Source organism: Panthera uncia, assembly GCF_023721935.1.
Source record: "Panthera uncia isolate 11264 chromosome A3 unlocalized genomic scaffold, Puncia_PCG_1.0 HiC_scaffold_12, whole genome shotgun sequence".
In the NCBI taxonomy this organism is placed as follows: Eukaryota; Metazoa; Chordata; class Mammalia; order Carnivora; family Felidae; genus Panthera; species Panthera uncia.
Genome location: NW_026057579.1, coordinates 32,124,126 through 32,148,413, shown reverse-complemented (window position 1 = coordinate 32,148,413; position 24,288 = coordinate 32,124,126). Strand labels below are relative to the sequence as shown.

General features: G+C 60.7%; 1 protein-coding gene and 1 long non-coding RNA gene across 9 annotated transcripts in view; one reads left to right on the top strand and one right to left on the bottom strand.

Moving 5' to 3' along the window:
* Window positions 1-24,288, top strand: part of ATP6V1C2 (ATPase H+ transporting V1 subunit C2) — a 53,741-nt gene that overhangs the window by 29,180 nt on the left and 273 nt on the right. For 2 of the 8 annotated variants that reach the window (XM_049652524.1, XM_049652523.1), the window contains 9 exons: window positions 5,484-5,578; window positions 10,172-10,263; window positions 13,104-13,202; window positions 13,784-13,852; window positions 16,100-16,192; window positions 16,303-16,396; window positions 18,743-18,880; window positions 19,728-19,825; window positions 23,860-23,996. In XM_049652524.1, coding sequence (XP_049508481.1) covers window positions 5,484-5,578; window positions 10,172-10,263; window positions 13,104-13,202; window positions 13,784-13,852; window positions 16,100-16,192; window positions 16,303-16,396; window positions 18,743-18,880; window positions 19,728-19,825; window positions 23,860-23,996 — 915 coding nt within the window. The remainder of the gene's footprint in view (window positions 1-5,483; window positions 5,579-10,171; window positions 10,264-13,103; window positions 13,203-13,783; window positions 13,853-16,099; window positions 16,193-16,302; window positions 16,397-18,742; window positions 18,881-19,727; window positions 19,826-23,859; window positions 23,997-24,288) is intronic. The other 6 variants (XM_049652528.1, XM_049652527.1, XM_049652526.1 and 3 more) reach the window with 5 other exon arrangements.
* On the bottom strand, window positions 229-6,549 carry LOC125937684 (uncharacterized). The gene is made up of 5 exons (XR_007462472.1): window positions 6,024-6,549; window positions 5,426-5,670; window positions 2,833-5,116; window positions 1,102-1,193; window positions 229-536 (listed from the first exon to the last, which is right to left on the bottom strand). It is a non-coding gene; the product is annotated as an uncharacterized LOC125937684 (long non-coding RNA).

The following is a 24,288-nucleotide window of genomic DNA, read 5'->3' as shown; positions in this document are numbered from 1 at the left end:
CATGCCATCCGTTTGTTTATGTGGAAATTTCTTGCTGGCGCTGATAAAAAATTCTTTTGTTTCATTGATCAGCTGGACTTATTTTCCAGCAGGTGACTAGACTGAAGAGGTGACTTAAGGTAGAGAGCTCCTGTTCTGCATCAAAACCTGGTCTTTAAGGCACGAGGATTCGAGCTCACATTACAATAGCAGTCAGGAAAAAATAAAATAAATAAGTAAATAGCAATCAGGATGCTTATATTCTACTCAAAATTCACGTTACTTAGAACTAGAGGCCATCACTCCACTATCCCCATCCCCAGTGCAGATGGCAGCTACTCTGAGGGCCGGCCACCTCTCATCTCGGGAGGAGGAAATTCAGCTTAAAATTTTTTTTTAAATGTTTTTATTTATTTTTGAGACAGAGAGACAGAGCATGAGCAGGGGAGGGGCGGAAAGAGAGAGGGAGACACAGAATCCGAAGCAGGCTCCAGGCTCCGAGCTGTCAGCACAGAGCCCGACGCGGGGCTCGAACTCACGGACCTCGAGATCATGACCTGAGCCGAAGTCGGACGCTTAACCGACTGAGCCACCCAGGTGCCCCGGAAATTCAGCTTTATTTGTTTACATAATCTGCTTCATTATCTCCAGCTCCCCCACCCCCCGCCCCCGCCAGTGAATCGGGTCCCTGTGACTTCTGAGACCAGAGCTTCTAAGCCTTGTTCTGTAACCAGCCCTGTGCAAATAAAGGTCAAGGGCTCTACAGCAGTGTTCCTGCCAAGGACTCCTGACATTCACAATGTGTGTCAGCATAGTAAAGGCTCTGAAAAGTACTGCAGTCAAGACCTCTGTTCAGACTGACTTTGGCTCAGGTTTTCCTGATATCGTTTGGGCTGGGAAACCTTTTTCTTTTTCTTCTGCAGGACACCCACGGAACTAGCTACTGACACGATTAACTGGAAGGCTCAGTGTTGCCCCCAGTAGGTGGGGTTTAAGCCATCTCCCGGCGGGAGGGGGTGGGGCAGCGCTGCCCGGTCAGCCAGCGGCCGCAGCAGCCCTGGAGCGGTCAGACCTGGTCCTGGACCTTGGCAGGTCACCTGTCTGGGTCTTGGTGGTTCTCACCTGTCAGTGGACTTCATCCCCTCACGGGCTCCTAGCCTGGCTGCGGCATCTCGTGTTTCTGCTTGTCCTCTGCCCCCAACTGCGCTTTGAGGCTGGAAGGACAGGGATGCTTTGGATTATAGCAGAAGCGGGGCAAGCACACCCCTGCCTGGCAGACCCTAGAACGTGACAGAAGTCACAAACACCTGGAGATCTGGCTGGCTGACCGGCAGCCCCTGTGGTCACAGGTCCCTCGTTCTGCCTGCCGGGAAGGCCTTGTTTGGGTTCTGAGATGACATCACGGTTGCTCACGAGCTGCTGTTGACGGTCTGACCTCGACCTTGGCCAACAGCCCCAGCCCCGAGTTGCTCCCTTGGAGGCCAGGCCTCTCTGACCTCAGCCAGGGGAGGGGAGGCGGTTCTTCCCTGGGCAGGCAGAAGGCTGCCGTATTGGAAGGACCGGCAGACCCAAGGGGGCCGTGGCCTCAGACCGGCCTCAGACCATGTTGTCACCAGAGGTGATGGGCGCGGACAGGGCAATGCTGCCCTTGGATGCGTGACCCCAGGGCAGGGGGCAGCGTCTGGAGCGGGTGCTCCGGACGTGGGAAGGGAGGTGTCCGAGGAGGGGAGGTCACAGTCACATCCCAGAGGTCTCCAGAGGCCTCTGCAGGGAGGTCTGCACAGTCCCCTTATCTGACAGCCTCTTCCTTCACGGCCACTCCCGCATGGCTGGCAAGTCCCAGGCGCCGTGCTGGCTGCTGGGCACGTGGAGGTGACTGCTCTCCGAGGGCTCGGGGCCAAGGGGACAGCCCCGCAGTTCCACCCACGCTGTGATGGGAACGGGACGGAGGCCGAACGCTCAGGAGCCACTCAAGGAGACGGGCAGAGTCTTGCAGGAATGGGAGGAGGTCTTCTAGAGGAAAGAGGCAACTCGTTCTCTCTGCTGTGCCATGAAGGCCTTAGAATTTGTGACCCTGCATGGAGATGGGCGTGGTCCGAAATGTGTCTCTCCCGGGCCACCCAGCTAGCTCGAGTTAGTACAGTCGCCGAGAGTTAGGAGGGAGACTCACATATGGAACCCTTGCTCTGTGCTGGGCACTGAGACAGGCTCTGGAGACACAGAGACTGTCATCTGCCCCTCAAGGAGCCCGAAAGAGAACGGGGGGGGGGGGTCATGCAGCATCACAAGCATCACAGAACAGGTGTGTGCCCAAGGCCAGGAGGAGGAGGCGTGGTCGGCGGGCTTGCAGGAGCCGGCCCCTGTCCCGATGTTGAAGGACAAGAGCAGCGGGAGAGAGAGCGAGGGGCTGGAGGTGGCTCGGCTTGGGCAGAGGTGTGCCCACAGGGTGCTGGAGGTGGCTGAGCGGGGAAGAGAAGGGGCACAGATCCCAAAGAACGCGTCTGCCCGGCATCTCCTGCCTGAGGCTGGCGGCGGGGGCCGGGCCATGGCTCCAGCCGGTCAGCGTGTGGCCGGCATTCGTGGCCCTCGCCAGGGCTCCATGAGTGGGATCGGCTGCCCCAGGAGGAGTCCTTCTCGACCTTCTGGTTCTGCCTCTGACTGCACCCCACCCCCCCATAATTCAGATGCTTGTTCTGTTCCTCCCTGGCCCGCACCCTTGCACAAATCGTTCCCTGCCGGAGTGTGGCAGTTCCCAAACCCATATTAATACCAGATTTATCCCCACATCTGTACTAGCTCGAAGTGTCATAACACAATACCACAGACTGGGGTTGGGGGGGGGGCGGTGCTTACACAGCAGCCATTTATCTCCCGCAGTTCTGGAAGCTGGAAGTCCAAGGTCAAGATGCCGGGAGGTTGGTTCCTTTGCTGCGTCCTTGGTGTGAGCCCATGGGGAGGGAGAGAGAGAGAGGGATCGATCTCTGGTGTCTCTCCTTATAAGGACGCTTGTCCTATCCGATCAGGGCCCCACCTTGGTGCCTCTTGTCTATTCCGGCACCATGGGAATCTGAAGGCCATCTTCTAGGTGCGAGTGACCCAGACGCATCAGCATGTGGTTCTTGCGCAGATGGGCCACGAGCCCCCTGCTCCCCCGCAGGGGAGCTGTGACCTGACGGTGGGCGGGCCGCGGGGGACCGTGGTCCTTCACGTGCTCCGCGGTCACCGTCTCATCTCGTAGTGGGTGTTACTTAGGTAACTACCCTGTGCCCATCCACCCTCACCTCTAAGGTGGGGAAGATAACAGTACTTAATAGGGTTGAAAGCTCGGTTGAATGAAGTAATTCCTGTGTCCTGGCCAAGGTGGGCAGTCAGCGTCCCCCACCCTCACGGCTGTCATGGGCGGCGACGGCGTCCTTATATAAGGCGCTTTCAACTTCCTGTGCGCTCATACCTCTGCCGGCAGGGCTGGGTCGCTCCTCCGAGCCCCGTTTCATTTCCACGTGCCTCCTGGGGAGTCGCCTGCGGTCATCATCAGCCTCGAACTTGCCCCTGGTTGAGCCCACCTCCTCTCCCCTCTGCCCCGTCCCATGCTGCCCGGCTTAATGCATGTCCCCTCCCTCCACCTCGCCTCCTTGGTGGCCCATGGTGCCTGCACCCTGCTGGGCCAGCCCTCCCTTTTCTGCGCCCAGAGCTGTGGCCCCTCTTAGCTGCGCCTTCTTGTCTCCCACGCCTGCACCTCTCTCCCGCAAAGCCCCCAGAAACCCCAGCGTGTGCGTGCCCTTGACTGGCTGCGTAGCCGCTGGATGCTTGGTGTCCCGGCCCGCTCGGTGACCTCTTCAGCCCCGCTGTTGGAGTCGACGTGGGGCCGATCTCTGCCGCATCATGGGGGGCTCCGTAGCTGCGCCCCAGTGTCTTGCTCGCCACAGGGAGAAAGTGCAGATGCCGCCTTCCATGACCCTGCCCTGGCCCTCCTGCTCCACCGGGTTGTCCCAGAGATTCCCATGCCCCACACAGGATGTCCCCCAGGCGCCCTCCGCTAACACCCAGCGCCCTCCCCCGCTGGCCACATGGCAAACTCGGGTCACCTCCAGCTCCCGTGTGCCGCCCTCCGTGCCCTCCCTGGGAGCTAGACACCGTCTCTCCCACCCTTAGCACCCTGATACACTCTGTTGCCGCTCACTGTGGTGTGACGTTTGCCTGGCTGTCTCTCTAAGAAACTGAGCACCTTGAAATTAGGGGGTGTGGTCTGTTCCTCCCCTCAGGGTAGCGCGCTGACGTTCAGCGTAAGTGACTGACCTTCGAGTGAGCAAAAGTGTCCCTTTTATCCGCCCAAGGACGTACTGGGAAGGGCAGGCGTGCACGTATCCCGGGGTGAGAATCTAGCATAGGAAGGCTGGTCTTGCACAGGCTCACGGGATCCTGGGGGGCTGTGTCAGCATCGCATGGGCTGACCTGACTTACTGGAAGGAGAATGGGCTGGGTGTCTCCAGCAGCTGGCCCCCGGGAGCACTCCCTAAGTGTGCATGGAGCTGATCTGGAAAGGAGGCGCTCGGAGGGCCGTGTGGCCTCCTTTCCCTGCCCCATTTCTCAGGTCAGGAGACTGAGGTGCAAAGGGACTTAGATGCTAATGTGCTCGAGGCCCCGGGTCTCGGGATCAGCCCAGGGCCACTCAGTGTGGCTTGTCTGACCTCAAACTCCAGAGCTCCTTCCTCCGCCCGCGGCTGATTAGGGAACTAGAAACCTCCCGAGGGCGGCAGGTTCAGGTTTGTTTCTGGAGAAAGTAAGGGGAGAAGGGACGCATGGTGAGAAAACACCGACTTCGTCTACTCCCTGTATATAGACTTTTATATAAAGGACATACAGCGACCAGGGCACCCCCACCCCGGGTGGTAAAAACAGCAGTCGCAGCTTCTAGGATTTTGCCAGGGTTCGACACGCCTTCTTTAAAACAGACCACGTGTGTGGAAATCCACTCCGTCCAGGGCTTGGGCGAGGGAGGCGAGAAGGCAGCTCGCCCTGAGGGCAGGCGGCACCCTACCTGGCTCTGTGGTCTTGGAGGGTTGGCTGGAGGCTCTCTGGCGAGTCTTATCTTGGAGGTACTTCAAAACAGAACAATAACCCAGCAGGGGTGTGTGTCCTACACAGCAGGAAAAGACGGGGAATCAGCCCGGCCCTCAGAAGCTCTCCTCTTGGGAGAGCGGGATCTCCCCACTGCACATCCCTGGGAGAGAGTTTGGGGTACAGGAGTGCGCCGGGTCCAGCGGCCCTGGGGCTGGTGGCGGGCTTTCCAGAGGGGCTGTGGGTGCTGCTGCGGGTCCTTGCCGAAGGCCAGCCCGCTGCCCCGGTGCCCTGCTCCCCCCGGGGACAGTGTCTTCCCAGGGCCCCCAGCCTGCCCTCCAGCTTCTCTCGGTTCAAGGGGGGACGCTTGGCCCGGGGGTGTGGCAACCTTGGTCTCCACCAGGTGGGGAGAGCCCCGCTCATTTGTTGAAATGTGTTTCTTCCAGTCGACTTAACATCCTTCGTGACCCACTTTGAGTGGGACATGGCCAAATATCCTGCGAAGCAGCCGCTGGTGTGCGTAGTGGATACTCTAGCAAAGGTAAGAGAAGGGCCTTCGCGTAGGGGACGGTGAAACTTCGGTGACCGGGGAGAGCTGACCATCTGGGGTGGATCTGCATTGGTGTCTGGACCCTGATGATGCAAAGAGGAACTTTCTGGGAGGCCAGAGCCAGGAGGCTGGGTGGGGTCCCCTTCCCACCTGCCTCCTGCCAGCCCTGACCAGGCCCGGTGCCTTTCTGAGGTGTGGCCTTCCATGCCCTGGGCAAGGATAGGGGCTTTTGCGTTTCAAGGCGGGCACCTGCCCTCCCTGCACCTCCTCTGGCCCTGTCACCCGGCAGGCGGCTGCACCTTACAGGACACTCCCCTGACCCGCTCTCGAGCCCCCAGTGCGGTGAGCCCGGACCCCGGTGTCCCTTTGGCACATCCCTCCTGCTCTTTGCTGATGGGAGCCTAACCCCCCCACCGCCACCCCCCCGAGTGTTTACCTGACGAAAACTATCTGCTTCTGTGGAGAGTCTGGCCCAGGAGCCCTAAGTCCTGGGAGGCGTTGGTGGAAGGCATCCCCAGGGGCCCAGGCTCCTGCTCTGAGGGGCCTGTGCCACAAGGGAGGCCCGTGAGTGCCGCACCCCTGATCCCACCAGCCCGGTAAGCGATGGCCTCCAGCTGTCACTTCATAAATAAAAGCCTGGTGGCACAGGTCTCTGGGACATGGTGGGGGTCTCGCGGCCTTGTTGACTCCTGCTTGTCCCGCTGAGGGTGAGCGCTGATTGTCTGTCCCCCTCCCTCCACCATAAACTGAGTCCCTGAAAGGGCAGGTCTCTTCCTGGAGTGGCCGGGAGAGAGTCTCAGCCAGGCCAGGAACAAAGCCTTCCTGTTGTCTCCTCAGAGCCCAGCGCCACCCAGGTGTGTCTGGGCAGGTCAGGCGGAGGAGATGGGCCCCTGGGACCCTGCGTTCTCCTCACAGCTCGCTGGTGCCCGGCCTGTGTCTCTGGGAACTCGGGTGGGGCCAGAAGGCTCCGGAATCTGGGTGCGGTTGCTTCGCCACTCTTACATCACAGAGGTCCCGGCCCCTCCTGCGACAATTGGGCAGTGGTTCTGGAAAGCCCTCTGAGGGGGGGCTGCCCAGAGCACCTGTGCCAGGTGTGGCTTCCCGGAGGTATTGTGCACCTCTGTCACCAGCCCAGAAGCACCCCGTAGTTTGTGGGGCTGGCCGCGCCCCGCGTTGCGCTAACGAGGCCAGGCGGAGCTGGGCGGGGCGCTCAGGCCACTCTCTGAGTCCGCTCGGGACAATGCTCGCTGGCCTGGCTGTCCCAGGGACGCCAGACGGTGATGAGGGCCCCCCGGAACACATCAGGGCGTCCGCTGAGAGGGGGCGAGCAGAGCCGTTGCAGAGGACAGGACTCAGCTTCTCTCTAGTCCCGAGACCCCGAAGGGTGACTCCGGCAGGAGAGCAGGGGTGGGAGGAGGGCAGGGGTTTTGACAGCCCTGCCTGTGTGCCCAGAACACACGAGGCTCTTCCTTCTCGCATCCTCCGGTCTCAGGTGGGGAAGCTGGCCGAGAGGTTAGGTGACCCGGGATGGGCGTGCGGGTCTTGGCTGGGCTGTGTGTGTGTGTGTGTGTGTGTGTGTGTGTGTGAGACTCAGCTTCACAAGGAAGCCCTGGGCCGTCTCCACTGCAGGGAACCAGCTCTTTGAGGCTGGCTGGGCAGAAGCAATGAGGATTGGCTCCCTGAGGTTGTCCTGCAACAGGACCACGTGTGTGATGCCCACAGCCCTGGTTTAGGTCTGTTCCTCCAGTGGGGGCCTAAATCTGTTAAGTAGAGACATCCTGGTCAAAGGAACTCCCTGCACAGAAAGACCCTCAGGGAGGCGAAAGCCGCTGGGCCGCTGGGCGTCGAGGAGCACTTTCTGGGTGTCCCGGCAGGTGTCCCAGCCTGGGAGGAGCCCCGTGCTGACATGGCCAGGGCCAGGCCTCCGGACCCTCCCAACGGCTGGGAACTGAGCCCACCTGCTTCCCTTAAGGGAAGAGGCTCAAGGGTGGGGAGGGCTTCGCCCCCTTCCGGTCCCGCACGCGGCACGTGGCGGCCCGTCGTGTCACCTGGGCAGGCGCCCAGCCCGGGGCTCTGTCGGTCTCCGCAGGCCGGGTCACGCCGCGGTTTCACAAAAGCCCCCAGATGTCACCAGTGTAACACGGCAAAGCGTTTATTCTTTCACTGCGCACGCGTCCAGCCCAGGGTGGGGTGGCTCCGGGCCAACCCCCTCGGGGCGCTGGTTGCTCGTGTCTGCACCCCCCCGAAACATCCCCGGGTTCTGCGGGGCAGTCCCACGAGGCCCCCAAGGCTGCCGGCGGGCACGGCTGCCGAGCGGTGGGCAGTGCCGGCCAGCCACACGCCGGGGAGCCCCCCTCGGCCGATCGCATGCCCTCCGCGGTGCCCGTGCAGCGGCCCGTCCCCGGGGTTGCGGAGATGGGGGGGACCCGGCCCCGCTGGAGGAGCTCGGTCTGGTGGAGGCGGGCCTCGCCTTGGGGACTGGCCCGCTCTGCGGATTCTGTGAGCCCGCGGCCATGCCGGGGCCCCGAGCTCAGAGAGGTTCAGAACCCGACCGCCAGCTCACGGGCAGACACGCAGGGAACTGGCATCCGGTTTGGGCCTGGCCGGTTCCAAAGCCCTGCCCCCTCCCACCGTCCGTTGGTTTCCAAACGCTCTTCTGCGGGGTTTCACTGGCTTGCGGTGAAACCAGGAGAGAAGGGAAGATGGAAGATTTTTTTTTTTAGTTCGATTTTTTTCCTTTAAAAACATAGATGTCATTGAATTAATTTATTGTAATTAGAGAGAGAGCATGGGGACAGGGGTGGTGAGGGGCGGGACTTGATCCCTCGACCCTGGGATCACGATCCGAGCCGAAGTCAAGAGTCAGATGCTCGCCACCCAGGCCCCCTAATACATATGTATATGATTTTAAAAATCAAGGTCTGTGCATTTGACCTGTGTCCGTTTCTTGGTTACAGTGGTGCATTAATGTTATGTAAGATGTCACTAACGGGGGAAACTGGTACGTGGGATCTCTGTGTCCTATTTTTGTAAATTTTATAATTTCCCATGAGTCTGTCTGTCATCACCTAAAAGGAAAAGGTTTGAAAAGAGATTGTCAAAAAATTATCAATCTTATTTTGAAAGTCAAACATATCGCGATGTAAAGATCAAAACGTTGAAGGCTTGCCATGACGTGGCCCCCCTCCACTTCCTCTCCCATTAACTTTTGCAAGTTTATTTATTTATTTTGAGAGCAAGAGAGCACGAGTGAGTGGGGGAGGAGGAGAGAGGGAGGGAGGGAGGGAGGGAGGGAGGGAGGGAGAGAGAGAGGGAGAGAGAGAGAGAGAATCCCAAGCAGGCCCTGAGCTGTCAGCACACAGTCCGACGCGGGGGCTTGAACTCACGGAAACTGGGAGATCACGACCTGAGCCGAAATCAAGAGTGGGACGCCCCCACTCGCTTTGAAACGCCCTACAGGTGACCAGGGTTTAACAGCTGCAAGTGGACCCTTCCATCCATATACGAAACCTCTGTGTTTCAACTCAGAACCGTTCGTGCCCTCAGATTGCCTCCGTTTCCTCGTATAATGACTCTGGGGGGTCTTCCGGGTCACAGCGGAGTGCTGACATGTCGCGTTTGTTGGCGTGGTGCCTGCACGGGCACTTGTACACCGCCGGGGGCGGGGGCACAGAACGTGGGGCTGAGAAGAGAGTTGGGAGGACCGTGTGCCGTCTGTGTCGGGAGCTGTGGGGGTTGGCCCTGCACCCCACCGCGTGCCCATGTGCAGGAATCTACTGCCATCATTTTGACGGCCGCTCGGTTCTCCATAACGCGGGGCACCATACTCTGTTGAACCAACTCTGTAGTCATGGACCCCACCGAGCCCTGGAGGGTGGCTGTGGTCGTTTTAACAGCTACTATGTTTCGAGGGCTTCCGGGGAGGTGGGCCTTGGCCGGCATTTGCCTTTCGGTGTTTGGACCCCTTGGGGAGGACGTTATCACTCTGCCCGGGGACATGGGGCATCTGAGGCCAGGCGGCCAGAAAGCAGGAGAGGGAGGCCGTGGGCCCGGGCTCGTCCCGTGTCTCCTCCTTCCCCGGCCTGCTGCGGGAGGGGGTCCGCGACTCGCTCCCTAAAACTTGAGAACGGGGTGTCCTTAGTGCCAGCGGGTGACCTGCCTCCGGGCTGAAAGGAACCTTCCTACCTGCGAAGAACGGAAGGGGCTGCTGGGCCCATCTGAGCCCGGGGACCCGGCGCTGGTCGGGCCTGAGCCATCACGTGGGTCCCCATAGAAGCCAGGTCGGGGGTCACCCAGGCTGGCCTGGCGGCCCACGAAGGGCTTGAAATCAGAAGGTTCAGCTCACTGAGTGATCCCGGCAGAGCCACTCGTGTCTCGGGCCTCGGTACCCGCAAAGTGGGGACAGGAGTCCCTTCCCTGCTCCCCTCAGGCTGCTGGTAGGGCCAGACGATGGCACGTGTGGGAGAGCAGCAGGGGCAAAAACGTGAGGATTCCTGACACGGATTCCTACGTGCACCGTGAGCAGCGTATGGCCGTTTTGGAAAGTTTGGCCGACTCTCGAAACTCTCTTGCTTTTCCGCACAGCAACTGGCACAAATCGAGACCGACCTGAAGTCCCGAACGGCCGCCTACAACACCCTGAAGACAAACCTGGAGAACCTGGAGAAGAAATCCATGTGAGTGGCCACACGGCTGGAACCGGGCCAGGGCAGGGGCCGGGCTGGGGCAGGAGCGGGCCTTTCAGGTCACTGGGTGAGCCAGGGTCACTGTGCCCTCATCTGAGAGAGACGAGCCGGGCAGGCGGACACAGGGCACGCCTGCCTCTCCAGGAGGTGTGTGCAGGGAGAGGAGAGGAGAGACCCCGGTGCACATCACCGGAGGAAAGCCTCGAGCAGGGAGGGGGCCTGTGCCCGGAGAGGAATCCGATGCTGGCCCTCCCCTGCCTTCCCTTCCTCTCCCACCCTCCCCGGTTTCCCGAGAATACCTAGGCTGTGCCCCAAGATCTTTCTTTACAGAGGACCTTCCCCGCCGAGGCAGTGGGGGACCAGACTGTCAGAGCCTGGCCCTTTGTGAGAGCCCCCCAAGAGCGGTGGGTTCTGCAGCCCAGAGCAGAGCAACCCCAGGGACTCCGGTGCCTTCTCCACTCAGCTGAAGGACCACCTCGTGAGAGAGAGGAAGCAGACTGCTTGGCCCAGCAGTCACGAGGCACCAAGATGGCAGGAGGTGTCTGGAGAAAAGCATAAGCCCGGGGTTGTGAAGGCAGCAATGATCTCGTAAGGTAGTGAGCGCCCCATTGTTGGAGGCATGTAAGAAAAAGCCAGATGAGCTCCTGCCAGGAAGTGTGGAAGTTGCTCCTGAATAGGGCTGAGTTGGCACGGAGGACCTTCCCAGTCTCCCCAGATTCTGGATCTGATTCTGTTGACAGTTCTCTGCAGATACTCCAGAGAAGGGAAGTACCCAGGGGAGGTCAGAACCGGCTGTCCTCTCGTTCGGCCATTCCTCTGAATAGCTCACCCTCTCATTTCCGCCTCTCCCTTCGGATGGCCACTGGGCCAGCCGTCTTGTGAACGAGGCAAATGGTGCCTCACTGGAAAATGGAAAACCAGGGGCGCCTGGGTGGCTCAGTCGGTTAAGCGGCCGACTTCAGCTCAGGTCATTATCTCACGGTCCGTGGGTTCGAGCCCCGCGTCGGGCTCTGTGCTGACAGCTCGGAGCCTGGAGCCTGTTTCCGATTCTGTGTCTCCCTCTCTCTGACCCTCCCTCGTTCATGCTCTGTCTCTCTCTGTCTCAAAAATAAATAAACATTAAAAAGAAAAGAAAAGAAAAGAAAAGAAAATGGAAAACCAAAAAGGGAGGGACGCACCTCAACTGGAAATGGCCAGTGGTGGCGGCCTGACTTTGTGTCAGAACTAAATGGGCGTCACCTGAGTTTTGCCTCCTCCTTGGCCCTACGGAGGGGTGAGGATGGGAAAAGGGCAGGGTGCCGATGGCAGAGAGCCCTAAATGGTGACCTTGGCGTAGGTCAGTCATGGCATTGACCATCTGCCTGCCTCATTGCATCACCGAACTGTGGGCTCCTTGAGAATTGTCTGGGGCTTAGCAAACATCTGGTGCGGCCTCTTCAGTCGACCAGTAAAGGAGCCGTCCACTGAGTCACAGCAGCATTGGTCTGTCCAGAGTGTTTGCTGAGGGAAGGAGAAGGAAGGGGAGGGCAGGGGAGGGAAGAGAAGGGAAAGGGAGGAAAAGGGAGGATAAGGCTGTTCTCTACCTCCTTGTCCGTTATTCCTGTCTTTTTTTTTTAATTTATTTATTTTGAGAGAGAGAGTGCAAGTGGGGGGAGGGCAGAGAGAGAGAGAGAGAGAGAGAGGATCCCAAGCAGGCTCCACGCTGTCAGCACAGAGCCCAATGCAGGGCTCGAACTCACGAACCGTGAGATCAAGAGATCAAGAGTCTGATGCTCAACCGACTGAGCCCCCCCAGGTGCCCCCCTTTTCCTTCTTTTGCTAAACGTTTATTAAGCACCTACCATACCCTCAGCCTTTATGCCAGGCCCTAAAGATGCAAAGCAGAATAAAAGGTCATTTCTGCACTTGGAGAGCTCACAATTATTCACTCAACAAACATTTACAGAAAATCTGCTTTGTGCAGGGAGTAGTACAGGCATAACCCAGACAGATAGGACCTGACGGGTGGGACGGTAATGTGGAAACGCCAAGGTAGGAGGTACAGGCCCTGTGCCCTCGGAGAGGGTCCTAAGGGACTTAGCAGCGACGGCGCAGGTAGGAGAGGTGAGGTCGGAGGGGGGCATTGTACCTGAGGCTTTGGCCTTCGCCGAGTGCTTGAGAGCCATTCACCAGGGAGACGTCCTGTGCTGCACTGATACCCTGGCTGGGTGCTGAGGCTGTAGACGGTCTCCATAGCTCTACCTTGGCTCGTCTGCTGATACAATAGCCTTGAACCGGGTGCTAAAAATACCACGACTTCGATGTAGACCGGGTTCCACTGGGCACGATGAAAGCTATTTCAGGTGAAGGTCCCCTGGCGGCTGGACCTGTGAGGCGTGAAAAGTGACACGGACCTCTCTCTGGTCCCTGTGTCTGCTCAGGACAGCCCGACACTCGAGTAACTCAAGCTGCCTGCCCCCCCGCCCCCCTCCCCCGCGGTCCCCTCCCAACAGCCGGTGGCTCGCACCGGGGGCAGTGCAGGCGACGGAGGTGTTGAACTCAGCCACCCCTCGCTGACTGTGACGGGGCCTCAGGCCCTGCCAGCCACAGCAGGTCTGGCCACCAGAACTGGGGGGTCAGGGACACACTCAGCCCAGGGCCCTGGCACTCCCGGGGGCGGGGGGGACATCTGAGCCCTTCCTGTCTCCTGCCTGCCCTCCAGTCCCCGGGCCCGCGTGCTGGTGGGTGTACGGGGTGGGGGGAGGGGGTCCATGCGGCCCAGAAGCCCAGGCCCACGCTGCCTCCCTCCGCCTTTCTCCTGATCACACCCCCTTTGTCCCACACGGATTCAGGGGAAACCTCTTCACTCGGACGCTGAGCGATATTGTGAGCAAGGAAGACTTCGTGTTGGATTCCGAGTATCTTGTCACACTTCTGGTCATCGTGCCCAAGTAAGTGGCCCGGGAAGGTGGGTGGTGCGGGGCCTCAGCCCGTGTTGGTGATCTCGGAAGGAAACCGGCCTGCCCGACGGAGAGGAAGGGGAGCCCCCCCCCCCCCCCCACGGCCTGGCCCCCGGGAGCACTAAATGGGAGTTGCGTGGGCCGGCACGGGAGCAGGGGGACAGCACCTGCGGTGGGACGCAGTGACAGAAGCAGCCGTTTCTTGAGCGCTCGAGGCGTGCCTGCCACACGCCTCACTCTCAACAAACCCCGGGCTGCTGTTACTCCCTTGTCCTGAGGCCAGAGAGGTCAGCTGGCTTGCCCAAGGCCACACAGGGCCGGGACTAGAAAGTTCCGACACAGTCACACGGGCCCTCTGCGGGGTCCCGGGCCCTCATGGGGAGGCTGGGGCCGGGATGGGGCTGGGCAGGAGATTCTCGGTGCCCATGGCAGGGCCTCGGGGGGTGGGGGGCACTCCGGCCCAGGCCTGCTCACTCCAGTCCTTTGGGAAGAGGGGTATACAGGGTCCCAAATACTTGGGACGCCGCGAAGTTTTTAAGCAGAAATCACTGAATGATCCCGTATCCTCGCAGACCAAGCTACGCGCAATGGCAAAAAACCTACGAATCCCTCTCGGACATGGTGGTCCCTCGGTCGACTAAGTAAGTGAGACCCCAACTTGGCACCCGGCCACCAAGCGTGCCGGAAGGTGCGAGGACCCTCGGCCCGCCCCACTCGCTCTCACAAGAGTCCCTTGGCCTGGAGCTCCTTTGCAGCCACACACCCGGCCCCATGCCAGACTCTCTCCATCTTTTAAAATGCGGTTTCCCTGCCCCCTCCTCCAGGAAGCCCTCTCTGGCTGCCTCCTGGCAGAGACCCCCCCCCCCTCCCCAGTGCACTCTGCGGTGCCTTCTCAGCCCAGGTCATTCTTCCCCGCCTGAGGGTCAAGCAAGGGCCTGGCTCTGATGGCCACAGGGCGGGAGCAGGGGAGGAAGGCATTCTCAGCGTCCGGCCTCCTGGGGTCAGAGCAGGAGTGGCCAATGAAGCCTGGGAAGGTGGCAGGAGAAGGTTCACAAACCGTGAGTGACTCCCACGCATCTGGGGAGACCGGCATCTCAGGGCCGCACGCAGCAGCAGGAAAGGCTCTCACGATGCAGCACTGAGCAGGGGAAGCAAGTTCTTTTGCTTTAGCTCTAGAAACAGACACAACGAAACCACACGCGATCTGGGCACACGCAGGTGCCCAGTAGAGCCGTGGAGGTGTGTGGGCATGGGAAACGTGGCGACCTGGGGGCACAGCGCGACGTGCACCCGGGGAGGGCCACGGGAGGGGGGGGGTCTGCCGTATGAGAATTGCTTTAGGTCTTAAATGGGGTGGCTGAGACACAGGTATTTGTTATTCTCTATACCTTTTCACACGTCTGAAATGGCTGGTCCTTGAAAAAAATTTTAATGTTCACTTCGTTTTGAGAGAGAGAGACAGAGCATGATCAGGAGAGGGGCACAGAGAGAGAGGGAGACACAGGCTCCAGGCTCTGAACTGTCGGCACAGAGCCCGACGCGGGGCTCGAACTCACAAACCGCAAGGTCATGCCCTGAGCTGAAGTCGGACGCGTAACCGACTGAGCCACTCAGGCGCCCCGCGAATGGTTTGTCATTTTAAAAGATTTGGCGGGTGAGTCTTGGCCAGACATGCCAATTCACCTGCTTCCCAGGGCACCGTGGCGAGCGGGAGGGTGGCCCCTGCCCAAGTCCATCTCGGCCCGGAGGCGTCTGGCTGGGGGTACCTGCTGCAGGGCAGCTCTCCCATTGTCACAACTCACTGGAGGTAGCAGTTAGGAGCTGAGTTGAGGGGTGCAGGGAACAGGACGGTCATAGCCTGAGGCCACAGGGGAGGCCAGAGGAACAGGCCCGGGGCAGCCACGTCTGCAGGGGCGGGGCAGGTGGGGTGGGGAGGAAGACATACAGATGGGTGGAGGGGCTGGTCCTTGAAGTCACCCGGCTCAGCAGAGACGACCCCAGCTCTTGTAACAGTGGCATTCTGTGGCCAGGTGCCAGGCGCCCCGCCCAAAAGGCTGCCTCAGTAGGTGGCTTGGCTTCTCAGACCAGAGCCCCCAGGCCCTTCGTTGTCAGAAGGCGCCCGAGAATCCGCAGAGGTGACTCAGGAAAAGTCTCTGGAGCCTGGGGCGGCCCTTCTGGGCACGGACTCTGGGAGAGCGGAAAGGTGACCCGGCCCTGAGCGTGTCCACGAGACCTGCCTGGGCTTGGCGAAGGGCTTCAGGTCTGTGACCCAAAGACGCAGGCCCCTGGCTCTGACAACCCCTGTGTTTGGGGCGGTGCCCACGGGGGTCCCGTGTTGAGGTGTGCCTCGGGAGGCCGTCCGATTACAACATCGGACGTGAGGGGACGTGGCGGGGTGGTTTCCCACCACCGAGCTCTGCCCTGCTTCGCTGTGAGCACAGCACGTCAGAGCGAGGGCCCCCCGTCCGCACACGAGGCGACTGAGACCCGGGAGTAGCGTGATCTCTTGGGCATTTCACAAACCAGAGCTGAACCGCGCATCTCCGCACAGCTAGTCTCCTGTCCTTTCCTCCCCTCGAGGGCCTGCGTTTAGATCACCTGGAGGCCCCTGAGGCCTCAGCCTGGAGGTTGAATGGCAGGAGCCCGAGAGGGCGGGCCGCAGCAGGTGGCTGAGCCCACACAGCCAGGAGTTGGGAAATAAGGGACGTCCGGTTCCCTGCCCTCCGCTGCTGGCTGGGCCCCTGCACACGGGCCAGTGGGCTGATGGGGACGGGGCCTCACCTCTACGGTGACCCGCCTCCCCGACGGGAGAGAACAGGGCTCTCCTAGCCCAGCTCTGACGCCAGGCCCGGCGATGAGTCCCGTGAACAGACGCTTCTCTCCCCCAGACTGATCGCCGAGGACAACGAGGGCGGCCTCTTCACGGTGACCCTGTTTCGAAAAGTGATCGACGATTTCAAAACCAAAGCCAAAGAGAACAAGTAAGGGCTGGCCTTGGGGGGTTGCTCCGGGTCTGGTCTGTCTGCACCGGAGGGGCCTCTGCTCCGACTGGAAGCTTCTTGGCAAACGCCTCTCATTTGCTTGTTTTAAGGTTCACTGTCCGTGAATTTTACTATGATGAGAAAGAGATAAAAAGGGAAAGGGAAGAGCTGAGCCGTTTGCTGTCTGATAAGAAGCAACAGTATGTGAGTAGACTTCGCGGCGGCCGGGCTCCGGGCAAGGGCGGCTCCTCCCTGGGGGCACACGGCCCCGGGAATGGGTGCCCCTCTGGGACTGCCGGGGTGCGTCTGGGGAAGGCAGAGGGGCCCCGAGGTGGCGCCTGAGCTGTGAGTCCATCCGAGCTCCTGAGTCCTGGTGCTGCCCTTCCAGGAAGTGACTCCCAGTTCCGCTCTGCAGCTGAGAAACAGACTCTGGGGGGGGTCAGTGAGCACCTCCCCCAGGAAGAGGGCCCCACCTGAGCCTTCTCCGCCCCAAGGTCGGGCAGGGCAAGGCGGGGATCCCTGAGTGGAAAGTGGGCGGCTCCGTCCCCTCCGTCCCCCTGCTATCCTCAGCAATGCGGCTCCCCGGGTGCGATGTGACACCTTCTGTCACCAGCACCTGTATTTATGTCCCCTACGCTTTCAGCAAAGAGTGGGTGCTTGTCCCGGAGGAACTGACAACAGCCAACCTCCGTGTGCAAGGGCAGCTGAGCTCAGGGGGGAGAAAACCAGGCTTTTAGTCTAGAAGTGTGAACAGCGTGGCCTTGGGCACCCCACTCTGTAAGACGGGCACGTTCCCCACGTGGCATCCTCCCTCTGCAGAGCGGGCCTAAGCCAGGTGGCTCCTGGGGCCTGCCTCGGTGGAATGTCTCCGGGTCCCTTCTCTCCCATCCCCCCCCCACCCCCCACCCGGGGCGGGTTCTCGGAGAAGTTTCCTAGTCAGCCTCTGGAGTAGAGAGGAGGGGAAGAATGAGTAGAATGTACTTCGGGCCTGTTGGAGGAAGACCGGTGTGTAAACATAAGGCTGTAAGTATGTGCTCGGACGATGCAAGATGTACCTCCCGTGTGGCCAAGTGTTTGCCCCGAGCCTTCTCTGCTTTCGGGCCGGGGGAGTCTGCACGTCCGACGTGACCTCTCCGGGTCGGTGGCCTTTTCACAGGGACTCCGGACAAGTCAACCCCCTCAGAAGTGGCAGCAGCATGGGGGTTCCCAAAATAGGGTTCTCCCAGCCCCCCCAGACTGGCCCATCCCCCTTGAGGAGGAACGGGGGGCTGGTTGAGGAGGAACGGTGGTGCCCGTGCACGGTTTCGGCCCCTCCCGGCCCCGAGCACACACGTATGTGTGTGGACGTGTGTGCGCACACCAGGGGAACACGCTTTTCGGATCCCAAATCTGCCGGGCTTCTCTGGCTGAGACCCCTTCCCGAGACAAAGGGCTGAGGTGGCCCCGGGCCCGAGGCCTCAGACCTGACACGCCCAGGCAGGAAAGGTGCTCGCCAACAAGCTGGAAAACCAAAGGGTTTTTCCCCTTGACCTCAGCTCGCCCCAAACCCTCATCACCCAGGAGCGCTCGGTGGTCTCTATCATAGTTGAGCAACCCTGCTGGCCTCGGGGCCGGCCCTGGCTGGCCTCCGGTTGGGGGCTAGACTGTGGCAGCTGTCACGGTGTCCAGGAGGGAGGCCCTGCCCGCAGGACAGGTGGTCAGGTCCGTGCCTTCGGCCCCTCCCTCCGCGCTGGCACAGACCCCCGAGGACCGAGGTGATACGCAGGAGCTCGACACCTGCCACCCGGGTCTCCGGTTACCCGCCGGTGGAGGGTGCTGCTCCCCGACGCTGCCCTGGGAGCCCTTCCAGGGTCTCTCTGTGCAGGGGAAATGGAGATGCGAAGGAGACACACTAGCTCGGAAACATTTAGCTCCCTGCGGGGCTCTCGCTGGGTGCCAGTGAGCGGGGGTCAGCCGGGGTCGGCCCTACCCTGGCCGCGTAGACCCTTTCCCCCTTAGCTTGTTGGGAGGCAGGTGCGGTCGGCATCCTCTGCCGTTTTGATTACTCGCCAGCCAGAGGGGACAGGCTGGGGCCTGGGGCTTCGGCCCCTCTGTGAGAGCACGGGGTGGGGGCTTCCTGTGCTTTCTGTTTGCAGAGAGGGTAAAGGAGGCTGTGTCCCAACAGCACACCCGCCGTCCGCGTGTGGCATGCTTAAGTGCACCCCGATTGCCCTGCTGCCACCGAGGCTGGACGTGGTGGGGACACGCTCCTCAGGCAGAGCCGTTTCCACGAATGCCGCCTGGAGCTGTCCCCGTCCTGTCCCCGTGGAGGGGAGGTCCTGACCAGGGCCAGGCAGAGCGGGGGGGTGATGTGGGCACCGGCTCTGTCCCTGGAATATGGGGCCTGAAGACCTTAACACCCCGGTCCCATCTCGAGTCCGACCAGCACGCAATCCCGGAGGGCGGGCCGGCCTTGCCGGCCTCCCTGTGCTTTTCAGGCGATGCGAGTTATTTCTGTTTGTTGTGATGCATGTTTGCCGAAAGATTAATAAATCATTTCTGTGCCTTTAGCAAACTTCCTGTGTTGCTCTTAAAAAGGGATCATCCACCTTCCCGGACCACAAGGTTCAGGTAACCCCGCTAGGGAACCCCGATAGGCCCGCTGCGGGGCAGACGGACAGAGAGAGAGAGAGTGAGGGCGAGGGAGAGGTAAGCAGCACCCGGGAGCCCTGGGCTTCCCCCGCTCGCATGTCCTCGCCAGTGCAGGCGTCTTCTGAGAAAACAAAGCCTTGCGTTTTCTGTGACCGAAGGTGGCTTTTGTGGGCTCAAATCAAGGAGCCCAGCATCAAACGCCTTTCCTCCTCATCCAGGGGGCCTCCTTGGAGCTGCCCCCCGCCCCCGGCAGTGGATGGTGCTTGCTGGCCAGGGTGCCCCCCGCCCTGTCTGGAGGTGGCTGGAGCTGGTGACGGGGACAGGTGCTAGTGGTCGGGCGGCTCGGCTCTCCTCCCCTGGCTGCCCCGGCTGGACCCACCCCTGACCTTGGTGGGCACTTGGAGGTGCCTTTGCTCCAAGACTCGAGGCTCCCTCCCCCCGAGGAGCGGCCACAGCGGCATTAGTGGCAGCTGTCGTGGCCGAGTGAGGCGGGCTCCTCGGAGGGCCCCCTGGAAGCGGCGGCCGGTGGATGACGCCAGGACCCCGGGGCGGCGCCTCCCTGGGAGGCGGGCCCCTTCGCAGCACAGCGTCAGAGGGAAGCCTGCGGGCTGCCTGCTGACAGCCCTGAGGTCAGGGGCTGCCCAGCCCCTGCAGCCCGGTCTGCGGTGGCCCCGCGCATGCGCCGGGTGGCTGGCCCGCAGCGCTTCCCCAGCCCCCCCCGCCCCCCCCTCCCCGGGCAGCCGGGCCGACGCGGTCCCGGCCCTCGTCCAACCACCTCGCTGCTTCCGCTGGCCGCCGGGCATTTCTTCGCCGCTCGGGGCTTGCTCTGTCAAAACCCACGTCCTCCTCGGCCTCGCGCGGGCCGAGCGGCCAGCGGGCGTCACCGGCTCTCCTGTCTCTGCAGGGCCCGCTGCTGCGCTGGCTCAAGGTGAACTTCAGCGAAGCCTTCATTGCCTGGATCCACATCAAGGCCCTGAGGGTGTTTGTGGAGTCCGTGCTCAGGTGCGTGGAGGAGGCGCCCAGCCCGGGTGGGGCAGCGAGCTCTGGGGGCCCCCTGGGCTGCCGCCTGCCCCTTCCGCCCCCCCCCCCCCCGCCCCCGTCTCCTCTGGGACCTGCCGGGCCCTCCCGTCCTCTCCGCGCGCTCCTCCTGGCTCTTGGCAACATGTTTAGGATCTCCTGAGTCACACGAGCCTCCCCTCGGCCCTGCGGGCCCTGCTGTCCTGTGCGCCGCGTCCCTGCTGTCCTGTGCGCCGCGTCCCGTTCCTGCCAGACTCTCCGCGGCAGGCTCCGCCCCGCCCCGTGCACCTGCCGGGGCCTGGCGACTCCTAGAGGAAACACCAGCACGGTCTCAGTCCTTGACCTCTGAGCCCAAGGCGGCACAAAAAACGAAAGCACTGAACCAAACCGAACTAACGACAACAAAAATTTGGCCTTGTTTGTTTTTTTCACCAAAGTGAAAACAATTACCGTGGGAGATTTGGGAACTGTAGGTAAGCACGACCAATGAATAAAAAAATCACCTGTAATTTTAACGCCGGGAGAAAACTCTGCTGGCTAGTGCGCAGGTGTGAACTTTAGGAGTTTTTGTTTCTTTGTGTTTTGCTTTTTTTTTTTATTGTAGTTTACAGATATGCATATTTTTTTTTTACTAAATTTTTGCAAAAATGGAATCAAGCAGTATTTTTTAAAGCCTGTTTTTCTGCCACGTTTTGAACATGTGCAGTGACATGAGCTATGTGGGGAGGGGGGATCTTGGTAGCATCACACACGGCTGGCTGTACCCTTTTTCTGGAAGCTTCCACCCCTGCTTCTTGGCCCCCTCTGGCCCTCTGACCCTCTGGAGTGCTCTCCCCAGCCCCTCCCCTGCCTGCAAGGCGGGCGGCCCCCGATCCCTTCCCAGCCGTCCACCTGGAGGCCTGTTCCGTACTTTCCCTTTCGAGTCTGTGCCTCCTACCTCGTCCTGTCCGCCTCTCACCTCACTCGGGCTTCCCCTGGACATCTGGCTCATCTTCCCTCCCGACCCCTTCCCCTGGCTGCCCCGTCAATGCCCATGGGCTCACGTCTTTCCTGTTTCCAGACCCCAAACCTCAGGGCGGGCTCGGATGCCTCTGCTCCCTCACCCTCGCCTCCTATGCCCACTCCTGCACCCCACGACGCTTCCGGTGGGCCACCTGGCCTGCCCCTGCTTTCTCTCTGCCCTCCGTCCCCGGCCTCGCCTGGCCGGGCCAGCTCTTGCCACGGGCTCTCACTTGGTCCTGTGCCTCCGGTTCATCCTCCACGCAGCTGCCGGTGTGGTTTTGTCCAAGCACGATATGGCGGCTGCCAGGATCTGACCGTGGCTCCTCTCGTGGTCATCCACCCCCACCCATCTCAGAGGCCCGGAGTGGCGTGGATTGTGGCACTGGGCTGCGGGGCGCAGACGAGCAAACCTGGAGTGTGCCAGCCACCTGTGGTGTAGACGGGGCCCGAGACTGACCCTGCTGGCCTCGAAAATCAGTGGTTCTCAGGCTCACTACAGTGCGATGCCCGTTTGCTCGAGAGAGGTAGAGATGGACGTCCTTAAGTTGGATGAAACAGGATTTCTCCTAAAAGTATATGTAAAAGTAATTCTTTACAAGACTCTCAATGTAGGATTTTTTTTTTTTTACTGTGTCTGTATTTTTCCGGAATACGGTTGTATACATGAGCGCTGTTTGAAAAATTCAAGTTCAGAAATACATACTGTGGAAACAGTTCCCAGTCCCCACTGCCCATAGATAATCACGGTTAATGGTTTCGAGACTCTTCTTTCTCCCCCAAATGGGATCGTTCAGTGTCCTGCGGCTTGCTGTCTTCATCTGCTCTGAATCAGTCTCTTCAGCATGGGTGAAGCTACCTGATCCTTTTTTAATGGCTTTTTCATATTCTATCCTGTGGACAGATCGTAATCCGGGAAAACAGAGGCTGAACACGTTTGCTGGGGCACACAGACGGTGAAGTTCACCTGCTCGCCCGTTCCTTTGACCCCCTGTTGGTCTTTGCCCCGCCCCCCCCAGTTGGCTCTTGGCCGCGGTCTCCCTCTTCTCCGAGCCGTTTTGTACTTCCCGCCTGGGGGGGAGGGAGGGGCCGACGTGCTCTCTGCCTCTGTCACCCCGCTCAGAGTCGGACAGATGTGAAATGGACATCTTCCAGACACTTCCAGACGTGAAATGGTCGTGGACTCCATAAAGTCAAAGTGAAGTAGACTCAGCCCTCAGTTGAGGGAGAGCTGGTTGACCCTCAGGGCGCAGTGAACCAGGGGCTGCCGGGCGCAGAGTGGAGGGGCCAGCCAGGAAGCTAGTCAGTCTGGATCTCGGTGGGGAACAGAGGTTACGGAATCCTGACGGCGGCTGTGTGGCCACGATCGTCTAGGGAGAGCCCTGCAGAGGGAAGGTACTGAAAGGGCACCTCGGGGAACCCCAATATTTAGAGTGGAGGAGAGAAGCCCATGAGGAAGTCAGGCAGGAGGAGGGAGTGGCTGACGAGTCAAAGGGAGGAGAAGCTTAAGGATTTAGGTGTCCCCGTGAAAAGGGTCACGAGGTCATCGGTGGGACAAGCTCGAGTGTGGTGGCCGGACGACTGGGTGACATGGGACACTGGGTACTCTCAAGTTTGGAATGAGAGCCCAAGGGGGCTGAGGGCGTTTCTTACAAAGGAGGGCAGGGTGGCGAGACGTTACAGGGAAGGGGACAGCGGTAGACGATGCTGGCGCCCCCGTGGCACAGAGGTCTCGGTGTGGGGACCTCACGTCAGGGCTCCCCGCCGGGTGACCTCGGCGGTCAGGGAGGAGGAGGGTCCTCTACTGAGCGGAGCAAGAAGGAGCAGCGTGGGGGCGGCCTTGTGGAGAATGAGCACTGACCCGGCTGTTCTGGAAGGCATGTTCTGAGCAGAATAGAGAAGGTGTTCATTGACATCGATCCAGAGGGAGGGTCAGCAGGGAAAGGGCTGGAAGGATCTGGGAAGAACGTGGGAAGCCCCGAAGTCGAGAGAGTGGGCTGAGAAAGGGGCCCAGGGCTTGGAGGCTTGATGGGGGGAACGAGGAGCAGTCAGTCAACATTCACGAAGCGTTGGAGTGCCCGCCGCCCTCCAGGTCTGGGGACACAGTAGACTGTGCACAAAACAGACCCGTGCCTCTGCCCCGATGGGAGCTCGCGGGCTGGGAAAGACAGGACAGCTGGGACACAGGGGTCCTCGTTCGGGAGGGTAAGCAAGCTCCCAGGGCAACCTGCAATGACTGGCGGAACGACCAGGTCGGACGACAGAGCGCGGTGGCACCATGGTCTGGGAGCTGGAATGCGCATCCTTAACGTGCGTGTTGCCTGGGGTGTGTGGTCAGCAGGTGGAGACAGCGGTGTCGGTGAGGCCGAGGGTGTGGAGTGGGTTTCTGGAAAGCACTGGGAGTTGCGGGAGGGAGTCAGGAGGGGGGCTGCTCGCTCAGGTAAGATGGCCGCGGCCCCTCCGCTCACTCCCCCGGGGGGTACCGGAGCTTTGTGGTAAGAGGGGACACGGAGATGAGGCCATTCCCCTCGCCCGTGACCCAGCCCACGCGCCGCCACCCGTCTGCACCCGCCAGCTTCTCTGGCTCTTGCCTCCCGGAAAGACCGTTTAGGCGGGGCTCGGACATCGGGGTCCTGCCGGCCCAGCATCCTGGAAACGCACGGGACTAAGCAGGTGTTAGGCTCGGCGTGTGGCGAAGGCAGCGACACGCGTGGGCACGGCCTCCTTCACGTACACTCTGCTTTCCGCCCGCAGATCCAGCAGACCTCCGCGTTTTAGCGCACGCCGCACCGTTATCCAGAAACGGCCGGCTAGCCTGTTCTGGCACATTCCCCTCCAGAAAAATCCAGTCACCAGTCTCACCTCTGACCCTAAATATTTCATTCCACTGAGTTGTACTGTCTTAAGCGGTGTCAGCTGAAGCTTTTTCCTTCTTACTAGCACCGCCTGTTTCTTGTCAGGGTTGTTTTCCCCGTTTCCATCTGGGGTAACTTATCCGCACATTTTGTCTGTCTGGGAAGGTACGGGCTTCCAGTGAATTTCCAGGCGGTGCTCCTCCAGCCTCACAAGAAGTCCTCCACCAAACGTTTAAGAGAGGTTCTGAACTCTGTCTTCAGACATCTGGATCAAGTAGCGGCTGCAAGCGTGTTGGATGTAGGTATACGATCCAGAAGCGGCCGGGGTTCTGTGCTCAGGTCAGCCTCCCCACCTGGGAACTTGCCAGATCCCGAAACTGCCTGTTACGAAGATGTACGTTTCACAAATGCGAAAGTGTAACAAGGAAGAGGCTCTGGGTGTGTGTGTGTGTGTGTGTGTGCGCGCGCTCGTGCCTGGCGAGCGTGCGCTGCGCGGGGCAGAAGAGGCCGTCACGGCCCGGAGAGCCTCCTCAAAAACATAAAGACGGGACAGCGAACTGCCTTCTGCACCTAGAGCGACAGTGCCGCGTCCTC